At 44.4% G+C, this 23,215-nt stretch overlaps 2 protein-coding genes across 2 annotated transcripts in view; one reads left to right on the top strand and one right to left on the bottom strand.

Moving 5' to 3' along the window:
- The first annotated feature begins 689 nt into the window (after positions 1–689).
- Positions 690–8,483, top strand: FAM237A (family with sequence similarity 237 member A). The gene is made up of 2 exons (XM_063932295.1): positions 690–1,087; positions 8,174–8,483. The coding sequence occupies exons 1-2, from the start codon at positions 694–696 to the stop codon at positions 8,305–8,307; spliced, it is 528 nt and encodes a 175-aa protein (XP_063788365.1). The 5' UTR covers positions 690–693; the 3' UTR covers positions 8,308–8,483.
- Positions 8,484–13,075: 4,592 nt separating this feature from the next.
- LOC134944120 (uncharacterized) overlaps positions 13,076–23,215 on the bottom strand; it is a 70,445-nt gene continuing 60,305 nt past the window's right edge. The window contains exon 7 of the mRNA XM_063932694.1: positions 13,076–15,132. Coding sequence (XP_063788764.1) covers positions 15,029–15,132 — 104 coding nt within the window. The 3' untranslated portion in view covers positions 13,076–15,028. The remainder of the gene's footprint in view (positions 15,133–23,215) is intronic.

Below are 23,215 nucleotides of genomic sequence, written 5' to 3'. Positions count from 1 at the left end.
AGTAATGGGAAAAATAATGGAAATGACGCTTGTATATGTTTAATCTAATACAGATGTCTATAGAATGCATTATTAATAGAAATATATCGGAATTCAACAAACTAACTGCATCTCCGGCGTAGACAAAGCTTTTCTCGAAACCAGGGAAGTTTAATGTATTTAGCTCATTATTAAGTACCGTATACACAATTGCGACATAAGTTAGCATCCCTGATTAAATGGGCGCACTGTATTGTAGACTTGTTTTTGCTGTGTTAAAATGCCTACTGTAATATTCGTAAGACTTTTATAGCGCTTGGCGGTGGAATAAAACCTTTATATACACAGCAGAAGGAACGCCGGTGCTGTCAGTAAGAGTGTGGATAGGCATAGTCATTTGTAAGTTACAGTCCGGCAGAACCGGTGCCATGGGTATCCAGGAGGAAGGTAGACAGTAGATAGTCAGTAAATCGACACCAGATGGTTGACAGTCAATAGGTTGACAGGTTCAAAAAGGTCAACTTGCAATTTGTTTACGCATAAAAATGTCAACACATGGTTTTTCATGATTTTTAGGGTTAGGGTTAGGCACTGGGGAAGGGGTAACTAATCCACTGAGCCCTCTGCAGAACGTGACTGGTTTTCCTTCTCTTATGTCAAGAAACCTATATCTTATTGCATGTATTTTTTTATTTATAGGTTTCTTGAAGTGACATGAGCGCTGGACGCACCGGGCAAAACTTCTGTATTATGCAGCTAACATGCTCGCTGCTTTTCCTGGGGATATTCGCCATCCGTACCATCTCTTGTCAAGGTCAAGTGGACCCCCTCGCCTTGGGCCGGGCGGATCCCCAGTGTTGGGAGACCTCCACAGCTATCCTCTTGGAGATGAAGAAGCCCCGGATAGCAGATTCTGTGTCTGGATTCTGGGATTTCATGATATACCTGAAGTCGTCTGACAACTTTAAGCACGGCGTCCTCTTTTGGGACCTAGCACAACTTTTCTGGGACATCTATGTGGACTGCGTGCTCTCCAGAACACACGGCCTGGGGAGGAGGCAGCTGAAGGAAGGGGAGAAGAAATATTTGATTTCAGAGATCACATCAAGTAAGTCCTATCAGCTGTGGTCATAGGAGAGGCCAGATGTACATGTAGCTAACATACCGGCATGGGCTGCCCTCCATAGATACTGGGATTTAGAAGACTAAAATAAAATGTGTATTTCATAACATACATCAGGTTTCTGCCCTGTAAATAGTACTGTATTATGGAGTCTTACATAGGTGATATACAGATAGAGCCCTGCTCATCTATCACTGTAATAGGCTTAACTGAGAGCCAGTGCTGTCGGACTTAGGGGGTCATTCCGACCCGATCGCATGCTGCAGTTTTTCGCAGCCGTGCGATCGGGTCCACAATGCGCTGCGGGCACATTGCTGTCCGGCGACGGGGGAATGCCAGGCAGCGAATGTTCTAGCGAAGATTTCGATTGCAGCGGCGATCACAAGGTGACTGACAGGAGGAAGGCGTTCTGGGGTGGCAACTGACCGTTTTCTAGGAGTGGAGAGGAAAACGCAGGAGTGTCCAGGCGTTTGCAGGGCGTGTGTCTGACGTCAATTCCGGGACTGGACAGGCTGAAGTGATCGCAGCGGCTGAGTAAGTCCTGGGCTACTCAGAAACTGCACAAAATGTTTTTGTACCGCTCCCCTGCACATGCGTTCGCACACTTGCACAGCTAAAATACACTCCCCTGTAGGCGGTGACTATCTGATCGCATGGGCTGCAAAAAGTTGCAGCGTGCGATCAACTCGGAATGACCCCCTTAATCCACTGCTGTATTGTTCTCCCTGTATTGTATTGCAGCTGAGAACAATAGATGAAAGGCTTATGCTAATAAGCCTTGGTGCACCATGGCGCAGCAAAGAATGCTCGATGAGCGAGGCTCCATCTGTATGTGACATTATATTGAGCTGCATTTGTGTTGAATAAATCGTTCATGCGCGTTCCCACGGACGTTCATCATTGGTTTTCCCACATTTAGCATAGCAAGCCAATTTGGACGATGGTCGTTAATAGTTGAAAATTAACATCGCCCAAATCGGAAACATCGCCAAGTGTGTAGGACCCATAAGACTTCACATACTGTAGATCCTGCGACGCCTTCACCAGTTCATCGCATCCTCCATATTTACACTGTCAACCAATTTCACTCATGTGTTTCGCGCACTTCCAGGATACACACATAGCTAGAAAGATATGACCGCACACGGGAACCAATGGCTAGTCAGGGAGATTTTAGATCTGTGTTACCCTGAATGAATGATAATTGGGGCCTAATTAATTTACATTTTTGGACTTGGGTTTGGAACTTATCACTATGGGCCAGGAAGCACCGGAGACGTTGGACAAAGTGGAGCAATTTTTTTTTTCCTGTGTTTGTATCCTGATTTTTTACTTACAGACTCGCAGAACAGATTTGGAGGCACGGTAGCAGAAGTGGGTGGGGTGTTCCTGGACGGAAACAGGGTGTTGCATCTCATGGGAGGGTAGCAGGAATTTAGCTGATAGTGGTGTGTACGTAGGGGGTCATTCCGAGTTGATCGCTGCTAGCTACTTTTTGCAACCGTGTAAACGCATAGTCACCGCCCACTGGGGAGTGTATATTTGCTGCACATGTGCAGCTTAGCGGTACAAAAATAGTTTGTGCAAATTATGAGTAGCTCAGAACTTACTCAGCCGCTGCGATCACTTCAGCCTGTCCGGGGCCGGAATTGACGTCAGACACCCGCCCTGCAAACGCTTGGACACGCCTGCGTTTTTCCAACCACTCCCTGAAAACGGTCAGTTGACACCCACACACGCCCTCTTCCTGCCATTCTTCTTGCCATCTTCGTTAAATCCATTGCTCAGCAGCGTTCCATAGAGTAGATGCAGGAGATTTATTCGCAAAGGCGGACAAATTCAGACGGAAAATCTGTGCCTGCTGCAGAGCTGGTGCAAGTTCTGATGGTGCATCTGATGGTGGAGGACTTTGTAGTAGCATTAGTATAACGTAGCAGGCGCGGCTGCAGCAAAAGATGTACACAAGGACGCAACGGTGCAATTCAGAATCAGGCCCAAGGACTTATAATCATCACAGACGTATAGGTCTAGCTGAAGGGTAAGATGTCACCATGCACAACACACATCCTATCAGTAAGACCACAGAAAAGCACTTGGGTCAGACGGAACAAAATGGTTTGGAATGGGACAGATAACGATATTAGATACAATGGAGTCAATCCAATTAGCCGCAATAATCTTGCGGGTGCGAGTCATCACGGCAGATGCCGCACTTTACGGCGGCCCAAATTTGCACTAAAGTGCTCGCCACCCCGTAGAGACCCGAGCAATTTTGTGCAAATTGGGTCTGATTTCAGGGTGCGAGATCGAGTGCTATTGCCGGCGTTGAAACGCAGCTGCAACAGCGCATCGCACCCTTTTCGGCCAATTAGATCGACCTGAATATGTCAAGATTATACAGCAGTAAGGTACCGTTTAGACTTTTAGCTTTAGTGACACTTTAATACAATTGTTAAACCTGCAATGAAGAAACAAAGTTTAGAATATTCATTTCATTTAAAAAAAAGTTGTTACTATTGTTGTTTCCATTCATTTTTCATTATTATACAAAAACTAGTTACCAGCCCATAAAAATGACGGAACAACGCAACAGTAACGTCAATGCCGTCGGCACTTGAATTGCTCTGCCGTGTGCCATCTAGTGGCCGTGGGCAGGCAAAACACTTGAATTCCCCCCATAGAGGTGAGGAGCAGTGTTAGCCTTTTATTATATAGGATTGTGTGTATCTTAGTAAGTTTTTGGAACTTTGCACCGACACTGCTGTCAATCAGATCATACTTCATGGCACAGGGATATAAACCGGAATAGTTTGTGACTTTGGCCCTCATTCCGAGTTGTTCGCTCGGTAATTTTCTTCGCGTCGCAGCGATTTTCCGCTAATTGCGCATGCGCAATGTTCACACTGCGACTGCGCCAAGTAAATTTGCTAAGAAGTTTGGTATTTTACTCACGGCATTACGAGGTTTTTTCTTCGTTCTGGTGATCGGAGTGTGATTGACAGGAAGTGGGTGTTTCTGGGCGGAAACTGGCCGTTTTATGGGTGTGTGTGAAAAAACGCTGCCGTTTCTGGGAAAACGCGGGAGTGGCTGGAGAAACGGGGGAGTGTCTGGGCGAACGCTGGGTGTGTTTGTGACGTCAAACCAGGAACGACAAGCACTGAACTGATCGCACTGGAGGAGTAAGTCTCGAGCTACTCAGAAACTGCACAGAAAAATATTTTCGCAATTCTGCTAAGCTAAGATTCACTCCCAGAGGGCGGCGGCTTAGCGTGTGTAATGCTGCGAAAAGCGGCTAGCGAGCGAACAACTCGGAATGAGGACCTTTGTGTTTTTGTGCAGTGTACATACTGTATGTATTTGTTTCAGTGTCCTGGTCACTATTTTATTACGGTACTACGGATGTAGTAATACTACTGACAAGGGGATCATTCCGAGTTGTTCACTAGCTGCATTCGTTCGCTGTGCAGCGATGAGGCAAAAAAAAGGCACTTCTGCGCATGCATATGCGGCGCAATGCGCACGCGCGACGTACTATTACAACGGCCGATGTAGTTTCACACAAGGTCTAGCGAAGCTTTTCAGTTGCACGGCTGGCCGCAGAGTGATTGACATGAGGTGGGAGTTTCTGGGTGTCAACTGACAGTTTTCAGGGAGTGTTCGAAAAAATACAGGCGTGCCAGGAAAAACGCAGGCGTGGCTGGGCGAACGCAGGGCGTGTTCATGATGTCAAAACAGGAACTGAACAGTCTGAAGTGATCGCAAGCGCTGAGTAGGTATTGAGCTACTCTGAAACTGCACAAAAAAACGTTGCCGCCGCTCTGCGATCCTTTCGTTCGCACTTCTGCTAAGCTAAAATACACTCCCAGTGGGCGGCGGCATAGCATTTGCACGGCTGCTAAAAACTGCTAGCGAGCGATCAAGTCGGAATGACCACCAATAGGTCACTCAGAAGATATTTTAGCTTCATCAATAATTTACAGTTCTTAATAACAGTGAAACTATAGCTATAAAATGATTTCATGATTTGCGGGTGTATGTACTAAAGAGCAGCGTCTGTTCCATGGGGGTAATTCCAAGTTGATCGCAGCAGGATTCTTTTTAGCAGTTGGGCAAAACCATGTGCATTGCAGGGGAGGCAGATGTAACATGTGCAGAGAGAGTTAGATTTGTATGGGTTATTTTGTTTCTGTGCAGGGTAAATACTGGCTGCTTTATTTTTACACTGCAAATTAGATTGCAGATTGAACACACCCCACCCAAATCTAACTCTCTCTGCACATGTTATATCTGCCTCCCCTGCAGTGCACATGGTTTTGCCCAACTGCTAAAAAAAATCCTGCTGCAATCAACTTGGAATTACCCCCCATGTTTCAGAAATGTGCTTATTTGAGAATGGTAGGTGGACTGAAGAATATATTCAATTACGGTTTTCTTATTATCTTGTCACAGGTGTGAGGTGTGAATTGCAGAATATGTACAGTAGTCCAGTTACACCTATTCGGTAGCCAAGGGAACCAAACCCAAGTTAACATCAGTGAGCCCCTCTGCAGCAAACTATAGGAAGCTATACATCAGAACTGGGGTCACTAAATTACACCAAATATAGTGCCGCAAACCACAGCCTTAACTATCCCTGTAGGAGGCTCAGTTTTATTGCTCTCATACTTTAAAGCTAAGAATTCATTTTTGTAGTTGCTTGATTGTCAAATATGATATGTATTAAATTAGGAAATTGGGAACTATGGGGGTAATTCTGAGTTGATAGCAGCAGCAAATTTGTTAGCAGTTGGGCAAATCCATGTGTAGTGCAGGTGGGGCAGATGTAACATGTGCAGAGAGAGTTAGATTTGGGTGGGGTGTGTTCAAACTTAAATCTTAATTGCAGTGTAAAAATAAAGCAGCCAGTATTTACCCTGCACAGAAACAATATAACCCACCCAAATCTAACTCTCTCTGCACATGTTACATCTGCCCCACCTGCAGTGCAGCATGGTGTTACCCAGTTACTTCCTTTTTTGGTTTGCTAACAAATATGAATTACCCCCCATATCTTTGCGGTCCCAGATCAATGCCAAACTGACAGCTAGGGTCCCAGAACAATGGCACACACACACCTGGGGCCACAGAACAATGACACACTGGCACCTCTGGCTCCAGAACAATGGCACACTGACACCTCTGGCTCCAGAACAATGAGACACTGACACCTCTGACTCCAGAACAATGACACACTGACACTTCTGGCTTCAGAACAATGACACACTGACACTTCTGGCTCCAGAACAATGACACACTGACACTTCTGGCTCCAGAACAATGGCACACTGACACCTCTGGCTCCAGAACAATGAGACACTGACACTTCTGGCTCCAGAACAATGACACACTGACACTTCTGGCTTCAGAACAATGATACACTGACACTTCTGGCTCCAGAACAATGACACACTGACACTTCTGGCTCCAGAACAATGACACACTGACACTTCTGGCTCCAGAACAATGACACACTGACACTTCTGGCTCCAGAACAATGACACACTGACACTTCTGGCTCCAGAACAATGACACACTGACACTTCTGGCTCCAGAACAATCGCACACTGACACCTCTGGCTCCAGAACAATGAGACACTGACACTTCTGGCTTCAGAACAATGACACACTGACACTTCTGGCTCCAGAACAATGACACACTGACACTTCTGGACTCAGAACAATGACACAATGACACTTCTGGCTCCAGAACAATGACACACTGACAGTTCTGGCTCCAGAACAATGACACACTGACACTTCTGGCTCCAGAACAATGGCACACTGACACCTCTGGCTCCAGAACAATGACACACTGACACTTCTGGCTCCAGAACAATGACACACTGACACTTCTGGCTTCAGAACAATGACACACTGACACTTCTGGCTCCAGAACAATGACACACTGACACTTCTGGATTCAGAACAATGACACACTGACACTTCTGACTCCAGAACAATAGCACACTGACACTCGGGGGCCAAGAGCAATGGGACACTGACGCCTGGGGTCCCAGAGCAATGATACACTGACACTTGGGTCCTAGTATAATGGCACACTAATACTTGGGGACCCAGAACAATGATTCGGACTATTTGGGGTACCAGTACTGAACACTTGGACAAAGAGATTGGAGGGGATTCCGTCATTTAAAGTACTGTCTACTGTGGATGTCTTGGGTTTTCTTTTCTTAAGTCTCTTCATTTAGGTTCTCTTTATATGTGAGGTACTTATCCCAGTTTGCATACACCAGATATCCACTAAGACCATGGCAAATTAATGCATCAAGCAGTGAATAGAGTAGAGAAGTGTACCAGTCGAGAAGTTGCCATAACAACCAATAAACATCTAACTATCATTTCATAGAATGGACTTAGAAAATGCTACAGTATCTCAAAGCTGATTAGTTGCTACGGCCAACATCTCTACTCTTTTCGCGTCCTGATATATCAACCCACATGTATTAAAATAGCCCTATAGTGGGAATATTACACAGACAGACAGACAGACAGACAGACAGACAGACAGACAGACAGACAGATAGATAGATAGATAGATAGATAGATAGATAGATAGATAGATAGATAGATAGATAGAGGGAGAGAGAGAGAGAGAGAGAGAGAGAGAGAGAGGTAGTCATCTAGTATGTAGGTACAAAGGCACTCTCCAGATAATGTTATTTAAAAAATCATCACTTTTATTGAAGTCACATGCGGAGTGAGAATAGTCACCTACGTTTGGACTCCATTCAGAAATCTTTCTTAAGGCAAGTGCATATCAATACACTGTCACATGGTTAAGGGTATACACCAAACATACATTTAATTCTATAATACCCAATTTCTTTTAACGATGGAAGAAGATAATACAAATGTAATGAAAGGTTGATTAGCTGAATCGGTGACGGATATATTTAGTCTATCATTGGCAGTATTATATCTGCTTAGGCTTCCACTCAGCCACAGATATATCGATGACGTATGTAGAGAACAAATGATAAATGCTTCATGCTATAAATTCTTTTTTTCCAGAAACATTTTCCCACAACCGAAGATCGCTGCTCCCGGGTCAAAAAGAACTAATTGAACAGTTAATAGGCGTCCACATAAACAAGAGTGAATCCAGATTACTCAGCACCATCATACGAGGCATCAAGAGGAAATAGTTTAAGAATGAAGTGAGACCAAAATGACATTTTTTTTTCTCCATATCATTAAAAAGAATGAACATTGTGCGAAGCATTGTGTCATGCATTCATTATCAGGCTGCACTTGGATTACATGCACTGTATAAATAACTTTGTTTGATACAAATGCCTTACAAATAAACAGCAATTAAAAAGGGTTCAGCACAATTTTCTGGTCTTGTCCACAAAAATCATTCAGAGGCTGTTAATGTTAATGTGCTGTTGCAAATGGGTAAAAGAACGTACAGGAAACAATCCCAGACCGCTGACGTGGAACCCTAAGGTAAAACAACTTTAATAATGTTTTACACTTAAGTTTTCAGAACTGTTCTATGCTCCATGTCTTTAGATACAAGAGAGTTTCATGGACATTGCGTATTATTGCCAATTGAGTAGTGTTTTGTGTTTTTTAATGAATAAACAATTGCTGTTCTGTAAAATGCATTTGTTAAGCAGAATATTTCCAGTATAATAAATATATGGTGCTCCTATTGCTGGTGCAAGACTAATGCGCTGCTAGCTGCGTCGGACTGTGGCACGAAGGGCCCGTGCACTGGTAGGGACCCAAGCTTAAGGGTTGTGGCTAGCCACCGCAGGAGGTGTGGCCAGCCACCAGAGAAGTACCTGGCCAACCAGCAGAGAAGACGTGCAAAGAACAGGGCCCCTTTATAAAGGAGGCAACAAGGTTGTGTTAGGGCCACCCACTTTGATTGGCAGAAGGGCTAATCTTGCATCTTGATTAGTGATCTCCTAAATCCACTGTGATCGACTTAACCTGGGCCAGGGGCTTTAACACGGATGGTTAAGGGACTAAGGGGGAAATGTATCAAATTTCCTTAAGCGGAAGAGGAAAAGTTGCTCATATCAACAAATCAGCTTACAGCTGCCATTTATTAAGTACATTCTATACAATGGTAAGTAGAATCTGATTGTTTGGTAGTGGCATCTTGTCCACCTACTGTCTTTAGAAGGTTTGGTACATCTACCGCAGAATGCGCTAAATTGACGGACATTTATGTGATCTATTTATGTAAGAAAGTAACAGTAGCACCATAAACATTCTCTTACAGTCATTCTGCCTTTGCTGCATCTCCAGCTTCATCCATCGCAAGGGCAATTAGATGAGAGAATATTTATTGTATTTATTACCAGTTATTAATATATAGCGCTCGGTATCCTGCGGCACTTTACAGGGAATATTTTAATTCACATCAGTCCCTGCCCCAGAGCTTACAATCTATTTTCCCTACCAAATGTACACACACGTACACAGAGAAGCTGAGAGTTACCCAAGTCTGAGCTAGTTGGAGGGACCCCGGCCAGGGTCAGCTGGGTCCCCCTTTATGCGGCCACCGGAGGCACGTGTGGTCACCAGTGTCGTTTTATGGTGCCAGGAAGACTATATTTTTTTTGGGGGGGGGGGGGAGGGTGCGGCATGGCCACACCTCCCCAGATTTGGTCACACCCCCTCAGTACCCGGGCCCGTGATTGCTCTTGGCGGCCATGCATGAACACACACATACACAAGGGTTGAGAGACGCTTAATCTATCAATATATTTTTAGAGTATTAATAAGTAGGGGGCACATTGTCAGGTTCCTGTTCCCCTCTGGCGGTTATATAGATGATATAAATTATAGGCACACTCTTTAGCCTATTAATGTTTCCTAGATCACTGTAACAAAGGCTGCAATTAGAGCGGCCTCTATAATGATGTTATTAATATATAGCGCTCGGTATCCTGCGGCACTTTACAGGGAATATTTTAATTCACATCAGTCCCTGCCCCAGAGCTTACAATCTATTTTCCCTACCAAATGTACACACACGTACACAGAGAAGCTGAGAGTTACCCAAGTCTGAGCTAGTTGGAGGGACCCCGGCCAGGGTCAGCTGGGTCCCCCTTTATGCGGCCACCGGAGGCACGTGTGGTCACCAGTGTCGTTTTATGGTGCCAGGAAGACTATATATTTTTTTTTGGGGGGGGGAGGGTGCGGCATGGCCACACCTCCCCAGATTTGGTCACACCCCCTCAGTACCCGGGCCCGTGATTGCTCTTGGCGGCCATGCATGTACACACACATACACAAGGGTTGAGAGACGCTTAATCTATCAATATATTTTTAGAGTATTAATAAGTAGGGGGCACATTGTCAGGTTCCTGTTCCCCTCTGGCGGTTATATAGATTATATAAATTATAGGCACACTCTTCAGCCTATTAATGTTTCCTAGATCACTGTAACAAAGGCTGCAATTAGAGCGGCCTCTGTAATGATGTTTGCTCAGAAAGAGAAACTTAGTTAGAAACATAGAAACACAGAATTTGACGGCAGATAAGAACCACTTGGCCCATCTAGTCTGCCCCTTTTTTCTATCCTTTAGGCAATCTCAAACCTGTTTGAACCTTAATTATTTGTACGGATATCCTTATGCCTATCCCAAGCATTTTTAAATTGCTCTACAGTCTTAGCCTCAACCACCTCTGATGGGAGGCTATTCCACTTGTCCACTACCCTTTCTGTGAAATCATTTTTCCTTACATTTCCCCTGAACCTCCCCCCTCCAGTCTCAGTGCATGTCCTCGAGTTCTAATACTCCTCTTCCTTTGAAGAATGTTTCCCTCCTGAACTTTGTTAAGACCCTTGATATATGTGACAGTCTCTATCATGTCCCCCCTTTCCCTTCTCTCCTCCAAACTACATGTTAAGATCTTTTAGCCTTTCCGGGTAAGTTTTGTGATGTAGGCCATGCACCATTTTAGTTGCCCTTCTTTGTACACTCTCTAATGTATTTATATCCTTCTGGAGATATGGTCTCCAGAACTGGACACAGTATTCCAGATGGGGCAGCACCAATGACCTATACAGTGGCATTATCACTTATTTTTTCCTACTACTGATTCCTCTCCCTATGCAACCAAGCATCTGACTTGCCTTTCTCATTGCTTTGTTACATTGCTTTCCTGCCTTTAAGTCACTTGAAATAGTGACTCCTAAATCCCTTTCCTCCTCAGTAGTTTCCATTATAGTACCCGTGATACTATATTTAGCCTTTGGGTTTTTGAGACCCAAGTGCATGATTTTGCATTTTTTAGCATTAAACTGTAGTTGCCACGTTCTTGACCATTTCTCAAGCCTACCCAGGTCATCAATCATTTGTTTTACCCCTCCCGCTGTGTCTACCCTGTTGCATATCTTTGTATCATCTGCAAAAAGGCATACCTTCCCTTCAATACCATCTGCAATGTCACCAACAAAGATATTAAAGAGAACTGGACCAAGTACAGATCCCTGGGGTACTCCACTGGTAACATAGTTATATACTGTTCTTGTTTTCCAAATCTTTAGTAATGTTTCTTATGGCGCAGATATACCAAAAATTTCCTTCAATTCTTGGTATATCTGCGCCATAAGAAACATTACTAAAGATAGATATTATGCACTGTGTGTGATTAAACAATATGGTTTTATATTGTGTGTTACTCACCTGCAATGTTGAGATGAAGTATGGGCAAGCAGCGCTGCTATTACTGATTCCCAGTGTCGGACAATGTCCACCCAGTGATACAAATTTATCCACCAACGATAATCTAATTTTCCATTTATACATATCCATAACAAGTACAATAGATTTGCAACAACCACACGAGTAGCGATTCCAAAGAAACATTTGAGGGTCGTTTCATTGGGCCTGCTGCCTGCTACATCAGCAAGTGTCAAACAATTAGGAATCAGCTGTGAGAGCTATGAGATGGTCGAGCTCCCACTGAGGGTTATTCTCATGGATGACCTCAGTCGGAGCACTGAATAGTGTAGAGTAAAAGTCATTCAAAAAATGAAAAACCTTCCTACTGACTGATTGAGCACATATACAGGGGGCATGGTAATGGTGCCCTGCCAGTAGAGTGCCCATAGCAATGTGAAATAACAAGGCTCCATGTCCTCAGGGATAACTGGAGATCTGGAGAAAGAAACTTAGCTTCTCTGAAAACCTGCAATAACTATTTGGTTCCCATCCACCCTCAGGAGAACACTGTCATGCCTGGTGTAAGGATGTAGTCAATCTGCTATCTGAAGCTGCACCTAAAGTGAGTCTCTTCGTTATCATTTGACATCCTTCAATGCCGGGAAGATGGCTGCTGCGCCATTTTCCTGGTGGTTTCTGCAAATGCATCAATACTGCTTGGTGCATTTTTAGATCATCGGGCACACCATCAAATGCACCATTGGAACTTACACCAGCCGTATGCACAGTTCCCTACAATCCTGAATCCTGTGGGAGACTCCTGTTTAAGTGTTTAATCTTCTGCTCCCAGCATTGTATATAAAAACCCATGGATTCTTTGGATTATTCACTACAGCTCAACTCAGCCTGCCAGGGTGCCATCAAGGAGTTTTTTGCAAGTACAGTGATTTGCTGTAGTTGCTCAGTAGTCCCTGCTGACAACTCTCATTATACCCCTGACAGCAATGATCCATAGCATCCACTTCTGCAGCTTAGCAGTGCTATTGAGCTGTGGCTAAGGGTAATAATTTTTATTAGTAATCTTTAGTTAAACACATCTGTTTAATTAGAGTATCTGGTGTCCGTAATGATTTGGAGGATGCTATAATGGTATGGAAAACAGCACATCCAATCAATATAGGTAGGGCATATAAGTTGCAGACAGTCCAGCGGTCACAATTAAATAACATTTAATACACCAAACAACATATTGATATGCTTAGGGATGAATTCACACGAGGAGAAATTGCATTTGGAATTTATTACATAGACATCACATTTATCGTATATTGAGTGAGAAGAAAAGATATATCATGGCAAGTAGTTGCAAACAAGAAATCCAGTATTGCAGGCAGAAATGTTCACGCCCATATGTGGAGCTAGACACGCCCTTTGGGTGGAGCTAGATACGCCCACCTCAAGGGCACATTCTACTATAATCTCCCTGGATCTAGTTTTCAAAAATAGGCATGGCCCTATGGTATGTGCAGTTTCTCCATTTGAGTATGATCTGAGTGAGTGTGTCTGACCCATGACACACTTGCAACACTCCCTAGCTATGTTTGTGTGTATCCATTTAGCCTCAGTTACCCCACACAACATAGTATACTGTATCGGACATACAGTAATACACTGACGAGTTATCACGTGGATACAGTCTCTGTTAGGTTTTGTAGCCCTGCTGGCTTCAGCTGCCATTTGCGATGCCGTTGTGTCTGTATCAGTATTGGGTGTCGGGCCTGCGGCGACCGTGAAAGGGACCGGTCATCACAGATGTGCCAGGCACACAGAATATAATATTCTATTGCATTCTTTTTGGTGAGAAGAAACGTTATCTATTCATAATCAACCCGCTGAGAAGCCAGGGGAACTCTAGACTCCAGAACTTGGAAATGACTAGAAACTCCATTCAGGACAAATGGTTTTCTTTTAGTAATTCCAAAAAACAGAAGTGGAATGGCTGCAGTAGCCAAACAAAAAAACAAAACCATACCTAACTATAGACTAGATATTGGCCCTCATTCCGAGTTGTTCGCTCGCTAGCTGCTTTTAGCAGCATTGCACACGCTAGGCCGCCGCCCTCTGGGAGTGTATCTTAGCTTAGCAGAATTGCGAACGAAAAATTAGCAGAATTGCTACTAAATAATTCCCTGCAGTTTCTGAGTAGCTCCAGACCTACTCCTAGACTGCGATCAGCTCAGTCCGTTTAATTCCTGGTTTGACGTCACAAACACGCCCTGCGTCCGGCCAGCCACTCCCCTGTTTCTCCAGCCACTCCTGCGTTTTTACCTGGCACGCCTGCGTTTTTTAGCACACTCCCTGAAAACGGCCAGTCTCCGCCCAGAAACACCCACTTCCTGTCAATCACACTACGATCACTCGAGCGATGAAAAAAGTCGCTCGAGCTTCGGTAAATCTACAAAGTTTTGTGTGAAAGTACTTAGCGCATGCGCGCTGCGTACCATGCGCATGCGCATTTTTGCAGTTTTTTTCACTTGATCGCTGCACTGCAAAAATCGGCAGCGAGCGAACAACTCGGAATGACCACCATTAATCTATAATAACAATGTGAGTTTTCCCATGTTGTTCCCCATCAGCCCTGTGGTAGATGTAGTATGGCCTACAATGTGAGTGATTAAGCATCTGTGTACGCAACCTGTTCAGCGATACGCCCACGAACAGATTCAGGAAAGGGCACATGGGGCAAGTGCCCTGGGCCCCCCACTCTCAGGCACCCTGCCGTTACTTAAAGCAGCAGTGCTGGAGTGGAATGCGAGCTGCAGAAAGTGAGAGGGGGGTGGAGTTTGAACAGGGGGGTGGGGCTACACATCACTGTAGAGTCGGTGCCAGCCACAAGGCAGAGGACGGGAGGAGCAGCTGCAAACCATTTACCAGACTAGTGTCTGTACGTTACTATAATCGCAACTCGCGCCCTTCACGGGGAATAGGATTCCCCCCATGGTAAAAAAAAAACATTCCTCGTCAGCTGAATGATTGTGTGAGACCAGGTGGCAACCACTGATTATTCTATTTCCCTTTTGCTGTATACCATTAAACTACTTCTGACCGCACATAGGGCCTAATTCAGCATGGAACGCTGCTGCGGCACTGTGCTGTGTGCGAATGCAAACAGTTCTATATAATGTAACGTCACCTATTAGTACCATATCCAGTATATAAAACACAAGCTACCATATTATATTGGTGTTGCTTCCACAAATTTGCTTATAAAGTCCGAGTAAGAACTGCAAACTTGTCCCGCTGCATGTAATAACTCCAGTTTGACACCAGGGAGTTGACCTTGAAGAGAAAAAATAACCACAATTATACATTATTTACTATAAACATCTATATATCTATATGTTATGTGAATGAGACGTTTCTGGACATAAATTAAAAAAATTAGTAACAGAACATGAAGAAAATGGAAATCCAGTTGCTGCTGTTCCCTTACTAGTATGACGGTGCTTACTCCTACAGTAATAGTAGTATGGCGGTGCTTACTACTACAGTAATAGTAGTATGACGGTGCTTACTACTACAGTAATAGCAGTATGGCGGTGCTTACTCCTACAGTAATAGTAGTATGACGGTGCTTACTACTACAGTAATAGCAGTATGACGGTGCTTACTCCTACAGTAATAGCAGTATGACGGTGCTTACTCCTACAGTAATAGCAGTATGACGGTGCTTACTCCTACAGTAATAGTAGTATGACGGTGCTTACTCCTACAGTAATAGCAGTATGACGGTGCTTACTCCTACAGTAATAGCAGTATGGCGGTGCTTACTCCTACAGTAATAGTAGTATGACGGTGCTTACTACTACAGTAATAGCAGTATGACGGTGCTTACTCCGACTGTAATAGTAGTATGGCGGTGCTTACTACTACAGTAATAGCAGTATGACGGTGCTTACTCCTACAGTAATAGTAGTATGACGGTGCTTACTCCTACAGTAATAGTAGTATGACGGTGCTTACTCCTACAGTAATAGCAGTATGGCGGTGCTTACTCCTACAGTAATAGTAGTATGATGGTGCTTACTACTACAGTTATAGCAGTATGACGGTGCTTACTCCTACAGTAATAGTAGTATGGCGGTGCTTACTACTACAGTAATAGCAGTATGACGGTGCTTACTCCTACAGTAATAGTAGTATGACGGTGCTTACTCCTACAGTAATAGTAGTATGACGGTGCTTACTCCTACAGTAATAGCAGTATGGTGGTGAGCACCACCGTACTACTAATACTGTAGGAGTAAGCACCGCCATACTGCTATTACTACTGGAGTAATCACCACCATACTACTATTACTGTAGTAGCAAGCACCAGTAATAGTAGTATGACGGTGCTGACTCCCACAGTAATAGTAGTATGACGGTGCTTACTACTACAGTAACAGCAGTATGACGGTGCTTACTCCGACTGTAATAGTAGTATGGCGGTGCTTACTACTACAGTAATAGCAGTATGACGGTGCTTACTCCTACAGTAATAGTAGTATGACGGTGCTTACTCCTACAGCAGGGGTGTCAAAGACAAGGCCCGCGGGCCAAATCCGGCCCGCCAGACCTCGTCTGATGGCCCGCGGTGCCGCCGCCATGAAACCCCCTTCTCCCGAGTGCCCAGCTCGGGGGGGGCGGGGTTTCGCGGAATGACGCGATTGCGTCGTGACGTCACGGCGCAAACGCGTCATTCAACGAAACCCCGTCGGAGGAGGGAGAAGGGAGCCGCGCAGACGAGGAGGGAGAGGCGGCTGAAGAGCGGCGAGAACCGCTTCAAATGTAAGTCAGCCCCTCTCCCTTCCTCTCTTTCTCTCTCTCTCCCTCCTTCCACCACCTGCCACAATGTGTAAAATGGGGACCTGTACCTGCCGCTATGTGTAAAATGGGGACCTGTGCCTGCCACAATGTGTAAAATGGGGACCTGTACCTGCCGCTATGTGTAAAATGGGGACCTGTACCTGCCGCTATGTGTAAAATGGGGACCTGTGCCTGCCACAATGTGTAAAATGGGGACCTGTGCCTGCCACAATGTGTAAAATGGGGACCTGTACCTGCCGCTATGTGTAAAATGGGGACCTGTACCTGCCGCTATGTGTAAAATGGGGACCTGTGCCTGCCGCAATGTGTAAAATGGGGACCTGTACCTGCCGCTATGTGTAAAATGGGGACCTGTACCTGCCGCTATGTGTAAAATGGGGACCTGTGCCTGCCGCAATGTGTAAAATGGGGACCTGTGCCTGCCGCAATGTGTAAAATGGGGACCTGTGCCTGCCACAATGTGTAAAATGGGGACCTGTGCCTGCCACAATGTGTAAAATGGGGACCTGTGCCTGCCACAATGTGTAAAATGGGGACCTGTGCCTGCCACAATGTGTAAAATGGGGACCTGTGCCTGCCACAATGTGTAAAATGGGGACCTGTGCCTGCCGCAATGTGCAAAATGGGGACCTGTGCACTATAAAAGGGGGCACATGGCTGGGCACTTTAAAAGGGGGCAGATGGCTGGGCACATATAAGGCAGGTGGAGCGGTAAATTTTGGATAGACCTACAGATACAACCGGCCCTTTGATGGGGACCAAACTGCTGATGCGGCCCCCGATGAATTTGAGTTTGACACCCCTGTCCTACAGTAATAGTAGTATGATGGTGCTTACTCCTACAGTAATAGCAGTATGGCGGTGCTTACTCCTACAGTAATAGTAGTATGATGGTGCTTACTCCTACAGTAATAGCAGTATGGCGGTGCTTACTCCTACAGTAATAGTAGTATGACGGTGCTTACTACTACAGTAATAGCAGTATGACGGTGCTTACTCCGACTGTAATAGTAGTATGGCGGTGCTTACTACTACAGTAATAGCAGTATGACGGTGCTTACTCCTACAGTAATAGTAGTATGACGGTGCTTACTCCTACAGTAATAGTAGTATGACGGTGCTTACTCCTACAGTAATAGCAGTATGGCGGTGCTTACTCCTACAGTAATAGTAGTATGATGGTGCTTACTACTACAGTTATAGCAGTATGACGGTGCTTACTCCTACAGTAATAGTAGTATGGCGGTGCTTACTACTACAGTAATAGCAGTATGACGGTGCTTACTCCTGCAGTAATAGTAGTATGACGGTGCTTACTCCTACAGTAATAGTAGTATGACGGTGCTTACTCCTACAGTAATAGCAGTATGGTGGTGAGCACCACCGTACTACTAATACTGTAGGAGTAAGCACCGCCATACTGCTATTACTACTGGAGTAATCACCACCATACTACTATTACTGTAGTAGCAAGCACCAGTAATAGTAGTATGACGGTGCTGACTCCCACAGTAATAGTAGTATGGTGGTGCTTACTCCCAGAGTAATAGTAGTATAGCAGTGCAAACTCCTACAGTAATAGTAGTATGGCGGTGCTTACTCCCACAGTAATAGTAATATGGTGGTGCTTACTCCTACAGCAATAGTAGTATGGCGGTGCTTATTCCTACAGTAATACTAGTATGGCGGTGCATACTCTTACAGTAATAGTAGTATGGCGGTGCGTACTCCTACAGTAATACTAATATAGCAGTGCTTACTTCTACAGTAATAGTAGTATGGCGGTGCTTACTCTTACAGTAATAGTAATATGTCAGTGATTTCTCCTACAGTAATAGTAGCATGGCGGTGCTTACTCCAACAGATATAGCACCATGGCAGTGCTTACTACTACAGTAATATAAGTATGGTGGTGCTTACTCCTACAGTAATAGTAGTATGTCGGTGCTTACTCCTACAGTAACAGCAGTATGCCAGTTCTTAAACCTACAGTAATAGTAGTATGGCAGTGATTACTCCTACAGTAATAGTAGTATGGTGGTGCTTACTCCTACAGTAATAGTAGTATGGCAGTGCTTACTCCTATACTAATAGTAGTATGGCAGTGCTTAGTACTACAGTAATAGTAGTATGGCAGTGCTTACTCCTACAGTAACAGTAGTATGGCGGTGCTTAGTTCCACAGTAATACTAATTTAACGGTGCTTACTCCCACAGTAATAGTAGTATGGCAGTGTTTACTCCTACAGTATTAGTAGTATGGCGGTGCTTACGCCTACATTTATAGTAGTATGTCGGTGCTTACTCCTACAGTAATAGTAGTATGGTGGTGTTTACTCCTACAGTAATAATAGTATAGCAATGCTTACTCCCACAGTAATAGCAGTATGGTGGTTCTTACTCCTACAGTAATAGTAATATGGATGTGATTATTCCTACAGTAATTGTAGTATGGCGGTGCTTACTTTTACAGTAATAGTAGTATGGCAGTGCTTACTCCTACAGTAATAGTAGTATGGCAGTGTTTACTCCTACAGTAATAGTAGTATGGCGGTGCTTACTCCTACAGTAATAGTAGTATGTCGGTGCTTACTCCTACAGTAATAGTAGTATGTTGGTGTTTACTCCTACAGTAACAGTAGTATGGCGGTGCTTACTTCTACGGTAATAATAGTATGGCAGTGCTTGCTTCTACGGTAATAGTAGTATGGCAGTACTTACTCCTACAGTAATAGTAGTATGCCAGTACTTATACCTACAGTAATAGTAGTGCGGCAGTGCTTACTCCTACAGTTATAATAGTAGTATGGCAGTATTTACTCCCACAGTTATAGCAGTATGGTGAGTCTTACTCCTACAGTAATAGTAGTATGGCAGTGTTTACTCCTACAGTAATAGTAGTATGGCGGTGCTTACTCCCACAATAACAGTAGTATGTCGGTGCTTACTCTTACTGTAATAGTAGTATGGCGGTGCTTACTCCTACAGTAATAGTATTATGGCAGTGCTTACTTCTACAGTTATGATAGTATGGCAGTGCTTACTTCCACAGGAATAGCAGTATGATGGTTCTAACTCCTACAGTAATAGTAGTATGTTGGTGCTCACTCCTACAGTAATAGTAGTATGATTGTGATTACTCCAACAGTAGTAGCAGTATGGTGGTGCTTACTCCTACAGTAATAGTAGTATGATGGTGCTTACTCCTACAGTAATAGTAATATGACGGTGCTTACTCCTACAGTAATAGTAGTATGATGGTGCTTACTCCTACAGTATTAGTAGTATGGTGGTGCTTACTCCTACAGTAATAGCAGTATGGCGGTGCTTACTCCTACAGTATTAGTAGTATGGTGGTGCTTACTATTGCAGTAATAGTAGTATGGTGGTGCTTACTCCTACAGTCATAGTAGTATGATGGTGCTTACTCCTACAGTAATAGTAGTATGGCGGTACTTACTTCTATAGTAATATTAATATGGCAGTGCTTACTCCTACAGTAATAGTAGTATGATGGTGCCTACTCCTACAGTAATAGTAGTATGATGGTGCCTACTCCTACAGTAATAGTAGTATGATGGTGCTTACATCTACAGTTTTTTTTTATATAATCAGTTTTCATTAAGAATTTTAAAGACATGAACAAAGAAAAAAAAAACACAAATACAATTACAAATATAGAAACACCGATATAAGTAAAGCTACTACACACAAATCTGATTGTACAAATGCCTGATGAAGAGATAGCATACCAGTAAAAAAGAATGAAACCATCAAAGGTAATATATACCGAGTGGGCAGGCAGTTAGAGTTTAACATCCGAGGAGCAAGAGATACTCTAATGAAATATCGCAGGGAAACCTTGCCATGCCTGCGTAAGGGCTTCAATGCACATCAGCAGTAAAAGGTGTTCTCAACCATAAGGAACGTAAAGACTATAAGAGAAGCAGAATAGGAAAGCCGGTAAGCATCAGGGATAGAAGCAAGAGGAAGTAGGAAGGAAGAAAAAGAGAAGAAAAAAAGGGGGGTAAGAGAAGTAAAAGGTATCACTTAGCGAGCTTATATGAAACAGAGAAATAGGGATAATAACTACTATCCAAGGGAGTGGTTAAGTAGCCCTGGGAAGCCTTGTATTCCAGCCAAGGGGACCATGTGGAATCAAATTCACGAGACTTGCCTATCAATGAGAGGAACAGGTCCTCCATTCTCATGAAGTAGTCCAGTTTAGTGAACCATGTATGACTCGTAGGAGGGAGGTGGGACCTCCACATGGCCGAGATTACAGCGCGCGCTGCATTACTTAAATGTCGCAGTAAGGAATGTTTGTGTTGGGACACTGGAATATTGGAGTGATTAATAAACCAGAATGCTGGATCCTGCGGGATTTGAGTCTTAAGAATTACCTGGGAGATGTGTATAACCTCCCGCCAAAAGGGTTGGATCAGGGAACATGTCCACCAAATATGTAGGAGGGTGCCAGATGGGGAGGAGCAGCGCCAGCGGTGGGCTGATGAAGAGGGATACATAGTATGGAGGAGGGAGGGGATGTCTGTACCACCGTGTCACAACTTTATATTGAGTCTCCCTGATCTGGACACAAACAGAGCTCGTGTGGGTTTTTAAGAAAACATTTTCCCAGTCCCTAGGCGACAAGGAAATGCCCAAGTCCCTCTCCCAAGCCACAGCAAAGGATGGAGTAGCGAGAGGTCGGGAGTGGCAAACAATTTTGTACAGGGTGGATATGGCGTGGGTCAGGTCAAGGGTAGCAACACAGAGTTTCTCAAATAGAGTCAATTCTCTAGCGGCGCTCCGAAGTCTAGAGCCAGTCACCAAGAAGTGTCGTATTTGTAGGAATTTCCAAAAAGTCCTGCTGGGGGATGTCCCACTTCGCCCTCAAGTCTGAAAATTGTTTGACTCCAGTCGGTGATACCATCTGACCAACCCTGAACAGTCCTGTTACAGCCCAACGTGAGAAGTGGGCGGGGTTGACACCCAGAGCAAAATCAGGGTTGGCCAGAAATGATGTCAAGGGGCCGAATTTAGAAGAGATATAAGGAAGTTCCCGTAGTGATTTCCAGGCGGCTAGGGTGGGAGTTATAGTAAGATGGGGGAGGAGCAACTTAGGGGAGGAGGGGAGCCAGGGGAATATTTCCAGGGAATTGCTGCACGTACAGGCCCTCCAGTTCCACCCATTGTTTAAGTTTGCGGTTTCTCGTCCAGTCTATAATTCTACTCAAAAGAATGGCATGGTAATAATATTTTATATCAGGAAGTTGGAGGCCGCCACTCTCGATCGATTTAGTCAACTGGGAACGTTTAAGCCTTGGGCTCCTCCTCTGCCAGACAAACTGCTGGATCAAAAGTGAAATAGATCGGAACCAGGACTCTGGGATGCGGATCGGGACGGCCTGCATTACATACAGTAATTTAGGGAGGGTATTCATCTTAACTATATTTATCCTCCCAAACTAAGATAGATATTTCATATTCCATCTAGAGTAGTCATTCCGAATCGTTTGTAAAAGAGGCAAATAATTCAACAGGAACAACTGGGACTCGTTAGTGGACAACTTAACACCGAGATATGTTATGTGAGAAGATTGCCATGAGAAAGAGAAAGAACGTTTAAGGTCCGTAACGGATTCTGCAGGGGTGGAAATATTAAGATCGTTGGATTTAGAATAATTAATTTTGAAATTAGAAAGCTGTCCAAAGAGGTCAAGTTCCTTCATTAGGTGCGGTAAGAAGTCAGTGGGATGGGATACTATGGCTAAGAGGTCGTCGGCAAACAGGGCTAACTTATACTCTCTGTCTCCTGCGGTAAAACCCCTGATGTCGTGATTTGCCCGTATAGCTCTAGCCAGCGCTTCAATACAGAGCACAAAGATCAACGGAGATAATAGGCTGCCTAGTGCCGTTGCTTATGGCGAATGGGTCAGATAAGGTGCCATTTACGCGAACCTTTGCTGTCGGAGTCATAGAGGGCCAGTATCCAAGTAAGTGCGTTGGGACCTAAGCCTATATGCTCCAAAATTGATTTCATAAATTTCCAACTGACCCTATCAAATGCCTTTTCGGCGTCGGTAGAGAGTAGAATAGTAGGGATAGAACTATGGGATGCTAAATGGATGAGGTTGAGGATTTTGGTTGTGTTGTCTTTAGCCTCTCGGCCAACAACAAGTCCTACCTGATCGTTGTGAACTAAGAGAGGGACCAGCGCACTTAATCTATTTGCCAAAATCTTCGCGTAGAGTTTGAGATCCACATTTAGGAGGGAAATGGGTCTGTAGCTGGAGCAGACCGAGGGTCTTTGCCCTGCTTCGGTATCACCGAAAAATGGGCCTCCGGGAGAAATGAGCCCCAATCTCAGGCGATTTGAATTTGGGGATTCCTCTGGCGTCCTTCACTGAACTAATAAACAAAGCCGAGTGTTGAGCACGTATAGCTTGAGCCAGGACTCGGCCAGGTTTATTGCCCCACTGATAATATTTCCGTTTACATTTACGGATGGAATGGATTATATTATCAGAGAGGAGTTTGTTCAGCTGTGAGCG

Source organism: Pseudophryne corroboree, chromosome 7 (assembly GCF_028390025.1).
Source record: "Pseudophryne corroboree isolate aPseCor3 chromosome 7, aPseCor3.hap2, whole genome shotgun sequence".
Classification (NCBI taxonomy): Eukaryota; Metazoa; Chordata; class Amphibia; order Anura; family Myobatrachidae; genus Pseudophryne; species Pseudophryne corroboree.
This window is presented reverse-complemented; position numbering and strand designations above follow the sequence as displayed.